This window comes from Pungitius pungitius, chromosome 8 (assembly GCF_949316345.1).
Source record: "Pungitius pungitius chromosome 8, fPunPun2.1, whole genome shotgun sequence".
Taxonomy (NCBI): Eukaryota; Metazoa; Chordata; class Actinopteri; order Perciformes; family Gasterosteidae; genus Pungitius; species Pungitius pungitius.
This window is the reverse complement of record NC_084907.1, coordinates 1,116,047-1,122,046: the sequence shown is the minus strand read 5'-3', so window position 1 is coordinate 1,122,046 and position 6,000 is coordinate 1,116,047. Positions and strand designations below refer to the sequence as shown.

Genomic DNA, 6,000 nt, shown 5'->3' with positions numbered 1-6,000 from the left:
GCTATTCTCAGTCATTCATCAGATACTGATGTCTGCTGGGAAAAAAAACGAAAAGGTGCCGAACCGTAAGCTGTGTGCGCTAACGGCTGTCATTCATCCTTGTTCCGACGCGGCGTGCTTCTCCACCAACGCCGTCGCAAACCGCCCGCTGGCCTTTACCGGCGCCGGAGGGAGCTCAGGCATCCTCCTGTCTCTAAACGGTTCAGCCTGAGACGATTCTCCTTTCACGGCTCCAGGAAGCAGCGTATGTAGCGCGCGCGTGGGGCCCTTCAGAAAGCGCATGGCGGGAAATAAGGGGACGGGGCATGAAAGCAGCGTTAGTCTGCCTTTTTTTTTTCTTCTTTCTTTTTGAAAGAAATACTTAATATACTTTTTTTATTTTTATTCTTGCCTTATTTCCCCCATTTTTTTCGTGTTGTGCACTAATATTGGCTACTGTTGTGAGCGGGACATTTTTAGGCATTGTTATTCTTTTTTTTTTTTTTTAAAACAGCCACACGCACGCACGCACACACATACACACACAAAAAGCCAGCCAACTCCATGCAGAAATGCGAAATTCCACTCTGTTTGACAGTCATCAGGAGTTTTAACGGCAAGTTGTGAGGAGGGAAGACAGGATGAGTGAGGAGTGAGCGGATGGGCTTCGCGTTCTTTAATATCCAACTGTCCATCATCGTCACCCTGATTTCTATTGCCTTCTTTTCCCAGCACACGTGAGATGGGAGGCTGTGCGCCTGTCCCGCCCAGATGCCCGGCTGCGCGTTTTCCCGCCTTGACGGGGGAGGAGAAAAAGCAGAAGCCTACACATCTGTGAGCATTTTGGTGATGTTTACGTAGTTTGTGTTGGCCAGCGTGCAGTTGGCCGTCTTAAGGTTCTCCTCCTGAATTTCCTCGCGGCTGTTGTTCACCGCCTCCTGGATCTCCATGTAGTCCGATTTACTGATGGTGGAGCCGCTGCGGCTCTTCTTCAGCTCCTCCGACGAGTCGGCCTTGGCCACGTTGACCTGCAGGTACTGCGCCTGCTCCTCGCCTTCGGTCTCGCGGTGGTAGAAGTAGTTGAAGTTGGACACGATGACGGGCACGGGCAAGGCGATGGTGAGCACGCCGGCGATGGCGCAGAGGGAGCCCACGATCTTGCCGCCGATGGTGGTTGGGACCATATCGCCGTAGCCTACCGTTGTCATGGACACCACGGCCCACCAGAAGGCGTCCGGGATGCTTTCGAACTGGGACTCGGGCTCGTCCGCTTCGGCGAAGTAGACGGCGCTCGAGAAAAGGATGACCCCGATGAAGAGGAAGAAGATGAGCAGGCCCAGCTCTCTCATGCTGGCTTTCAGGGTCTGACCCAAAATCTGAAGCCCCTTGGAGTGACGGGAGAGCTTAAAAATACGGAACACTCGCACCAAGCGGATGACCCTGAGAATGGCTAAAGACATGGCTTGCTGACCCGCCTGACCGTCGTCTGGCTTTTCCGCGAGCTCCGTGCCGAGAGTGATGAAGTAAGGGATGATGGCAACGATATCAATTATGTTCATTATGTTGCCAAAAAAGCCGGCTTTGCTGGGGCAGGCGAAGAAGCGCACTAGAAACTCAAAGGAGAACCATATGATGCAGAGGGTCTCCAGGATAAAGAAGGGGTCGGTGAAGTAGGTGGACGTGTAAGTGATGATTGTGGTGTTGGTCTCGGGGTAATAGACTTCAGACCTGTGCATATCGTCATCATCATTGCGGAAAATGGGAAGGGTCTCCAAGCAGAAACTGACGATAGATATCAGAATGACCATAACAGAGATTATGGCAATAATCCTAGCAGGACCTGAGCTCTCTGGGTACTCAAACAGCAGCCACACCTGTCTCTGAAACTCGTTGTCCGGAAGAGGACGCTCCTCCTCCTTGATGAAGCCCTCGTCTTCTCTGAATATCTCGATGGCCTCGTCGCCCAGCTCGTAGAAGCGAATCTCCTCTGAGAAAATATCAAGGGTGACGTTGACCGGCCTTCTTAGCCGGCCCCCTGATTGGTAATAATACAATATGGCGTCGAAGCTGGGTCTGTTCCTGTCAAAAAAGTACTCGTTCCTCAGCGGGTCGAAGTAGCGCATCCTCTTTTTGGGGTCCCCCAGCAGCGTCTCTGGGAACTGTGAGAGGGTCTTTAGTTGAGTCTCGAAGCGAAGCCCTGAGATGTTGATGACCACCCTCTCGCAGCACTCGTGGTCGGCCTCCGGGTCGTAGTCCTGCCCCGGGTGAGTGGCCGCCTCGTCAGAGGGGTCGCCGGTGGCGACAGTCATTCTGCAGGGGGTGGAGGCCTGCACTTTTCAGTGAGTCAGGGTCCTGCAGCTTGGAGAACTGCGGGCGGGGTCCAGGAGAGGGAGGGGGCTCAACGGCGTAATGACCTGACGGCCACAGGGTGTCCCCTAGGTTCCGACTGCATGCGGGACAGACAAAGCAGAGACAGGCAACCAGGTCAGGCCCACCGGGGACATACAAAACACTGTCAGAAGATTTGATTTGACTCATGCAAAGTTATGCCGTCCAGAGAGGGCAATGGATGCATCAATGAATCCACTCATGTAAACTTGGGACAGTCCTGTCCATGGCTTGGACAAATTAACATGCAAATGAACCATCACTCCTGCATATGAACTGCTTCAATGCAGGGAAACTCACTAGCACGCTAGTGCATAAAAGCATTTGGACTCGTGTAAATTGCTGGTCTGCTGCAATGGACAGAATCCGCTTGAATGATCGGCACTACCTTTTCTGCAGTGGAGCCCTGCATGAATACGGCAACGCAGCACCGAGTTCACACAGACAACATCCTGTCTAGAATATCATAGAGATCCACTGCAGTCTCAACACACACACACACACACACACGAGACGCTATTAAGATTTAGTGATGCACCAAACAAACACACACAGTCATACCAACGGACTTATGTTTTGTTTTGGTTGCAGCATTTTAGTCTTGAAATGGTGCCTGTCTCTGAAATATTTAAAAACCACCATAAATAATTTATACATGAGAGGAAATAGGTTGCAAGATTGTCTCTCGCCTGCATCATCTCAACTCAGAGTGGCAGCACGTTGTTTTACTGAATAAAATCTATAGGAAACAAATCCAGAACTGCCTATTGCCTTTCATAACCTTTACGGATGAACCAAATGCCAAGACTTTAAAACACACATATATCAGAAATCAGAGATGATAAGCTGCTTTATCGTGATCTGCAACATACCTGGAGGCATCTTTTCCATACGTGGTGGGAGTTGCTGCTCCCGCTGGACGTTGATATCAGCGAGGTGAATAACCAGCTGCGACAATCAGGTCGTCAGAGCAGGTTAAAAAAAAAAAAAAAATCCAATGTGGAGCATTCGATGATGTTCACCTCGTGTTGTCTGCGGCATCCTCGCCGCGTACACCGGGTACAGTATGTGCGGGTGTGTCCTCGCTCTCCCCTCCCAGACTCCTTTCCTACGGGTAGGCTGTCGTTGGATGGCGATTGGCAACAAAAAAAAAAAAAAAAAAAAAGGGAGGAGGGAGGAGGGAGGGGACCGATCGAGGAGGTGCTGGTGTTTCCCTCCACCGACCAAAGGTGCAGCATCAGCACAATGATTTGCCCCCGCTGTTTGCCCTCCAGCACAGCATGACTGTGACGCGCAAAGGTAAATGGTCCTGATGAGGGGCTCGCAGAGCCAACATCTGCAAAAGGGTGGGGAGGAAAAGCGAGGCGAGGAGGAGGAGGAGGAGGAGGGAGTGGGCTTAAAAGGAAAAAAAACACGCGTTGTGGAAACGCGCATCAGGACTTATTCTTTTCGTGTTAGTGTGACAATTCATCTGAAAATCACTCGGCCAATCTCCACGTTTGTCCCCCGTTGAGGCGCGCCACGTGGAGACATCACGCAGGCTCCCGTGTGCGCGCCGTGGATACGCGCGTGCAAGCGCGTCCGAACGTTTAAACGAGCAGTTCTGACAGTTCTCACAGTTCTGAGAGTCTCCTCAGCAGAGTATTGAAACGGCACGCATGAAAGGATCGGCCGACGTGGCGGCTCCGGGATTACGCAATAACTGCGCTTCTTGGTTCCCGAGGGGCCCTTTTATTGCGCTCGCCACAAAGTGACACGCTGTTTTCCCCCAGGTGAAAGAATTCTGGGTGAAACCTCCTTCTGCAGCGGTCGGCTTAATAAAGCTTCACAGTCCAAGCTGCATTCGGGCACTGCCGTGCATACCAAGAGCCGTGATGGTGATGGAGGGAAAACCGAAGCCCACGGCGCCACTCCTTCCACCTTAACTGCAGCGTGGGCACCTTAAAGCGGTACACATCTCCAGCGTTGTTCAATGCCGGATGGAGGCAGACAAGCACGTGTTGTGCTTCATTTGAACGAGATTGGACGAACACAAGGTCGAGTTATAGCAACTTTATTTGAACAAAGTAAGCTGCAGCGGTTTGCTTTGGGGGGAAAAAAAACACTTGTTCCACAAACGGTGTTTTAGTGGGACGCCTCCCTCATTTAGGGGTCTTTCCCAGGCTGTTCCTGCTGAAATTAGAATAACATCCTAAGGCGACAACGCAACGAGCAGCATCAATAATAGATAGAAGGGTGACTAAAATAGATCAAAACCTCCATCACTGTGCTCGAAGATCACGGGGGTCGATAGTAAATCCTCGCCACGCCATCAGTGCTGGAGCTGGGAATGAAAACAGCGTGGCCAGAAGGGACGTCCAGAGGGGCCAAAGGTCAGCGGGAATCCCTCGCGTTTGAAGGGAAGGCGGTGGTCGGGGGGAACGGGAGGGAGGGAGGGTTACTCCTGGCAGACATGAGACCACCACGCCCCCCCCGCCGGGTCCCTTCCGTCTGTCTGCCTGTCTGTTGCCTCTCGCTGTCTTTCAGTGGCTTTCCCCACTCCCTCATGGCAGCTCGGCCATTATTTATGAGCCGGGGGCCCGTTGCAAAGACAGCTAATGCAGGATTTAAAGCTCGGTCCACTTTGGATCCGATGGTGGGCTTTAATTCAAAGTGAAGGGTTCCCGCTCTGTGCGTGCTTCTATCACGTGTGGACAAATGGATGCAAGTTGGCGAATGATGGCGTCATCCATGAATTTGTTTCCAAGAGGTGTTGATTTCCGATCAGATGCAGTTTGGGCGCAGGATCCTTGTCGGGTAATTAATATAATTCTATAATTAATTAAAAAAAAGATGGCCCGGCCCATTTAAACCTTTACCATGTACATAATCTAGTTTTGCAGTCAGACTAGTTTGCATTGAACAGACTTTTTGTATACGGGTATATCAGAAGTTCCCGAATCTTGATCAGTCAAGGACCCCTTTCTGATCGATAGTACAGAGCACAGAACCCCACGGCTGGTTCCTATAGTCGTCGTTGAGTTATGGAACAAACCAACATACAATAGGGAATCTAATAAGTTCATCTAAATACATATTTGATTGGCCGGTGTGTGTAATTAAACGGTGTGTTTCCTGGATCAAATACAAGCGCTCCTTAAGAATGTGGTCCAGGTCCGTACTCTGACCCGGATTCACGGTTGTCTGCCTGTAAGTGACCCCTGCTTTAGCTCTTACGATCTAAACCCAAAACCCCTGTGTCAGCGCCGCTCTCTGCCTCAGTGCTCTGGACTGCAGGGCTCTTTTTAAGAACTCTCTTTAATGTCCGTTTAACCCCTTTTGTCCTTGACACTGCATTGCAGCAGCCAACAGGTCTCAAGCTAACACGCAGTGTGTATACTAGTGTGTGAACAATTCCTTCATTCAGTATTAAGTGTTTCCATACAAAATCATCACCATAGTCAATGGCCATATTATGCTAAATAGGGTGGCTCGGTAAAATGAATATGTAGCAATGCGGCTCCTTGTGTCCAGTAACCCGAGCAAACAGTAGATCTGAGGCAGATACAGGAAGAGATGGAGATAAAGGAGGGAGGGATAGGGGACAGAGAGCACCGTACAGAGAGGAACAAAAGGGAAGGGAAGGAGAGGGTC

The 6,000-nt window shown here is 50.8% G+C and overlaps 1 protein-coding gene across 1 annotated transcript; it reads right to left on the bottom strand.

Moving 5' to 3' along the window:
• Positions 1-462: 462 nt before the first annotated feature.
• LOC119229874 (potassium voltage-gated channel subfamily A member 2) lies at positions 463-3,958 on the bottom strand. Its single transcript, XM_037490674.2, has 2 exons — positions 3,240-3,958; positions 463-2,425 (listed from the first exon to the last, which is right to left on the bottom strand). Exon 2 carries the CDS (start codon positions 2,286-2,288, stop codon positions 804-806), a length of 1,485 nt encoding a protein of 494 aa, XP_037346571.1. The 5' UTR covers positions 2,289-2,425; positions 3,240-3,958; the 3' UTR covers positions 463-803.
• Positions 3,959-6,000: the final 2,042 nt, after the last annotated feature.

Bases quoted from the DNA above. Each gene is read 5' to 3' on its own strand.
- LOC119229874 (XM_037490674.2), bottom strand. From the start codon at position 2,288: ATGACTGTCGCCACCGGCGACCCCTCTGACGAGGCGGCCACTCACCCG.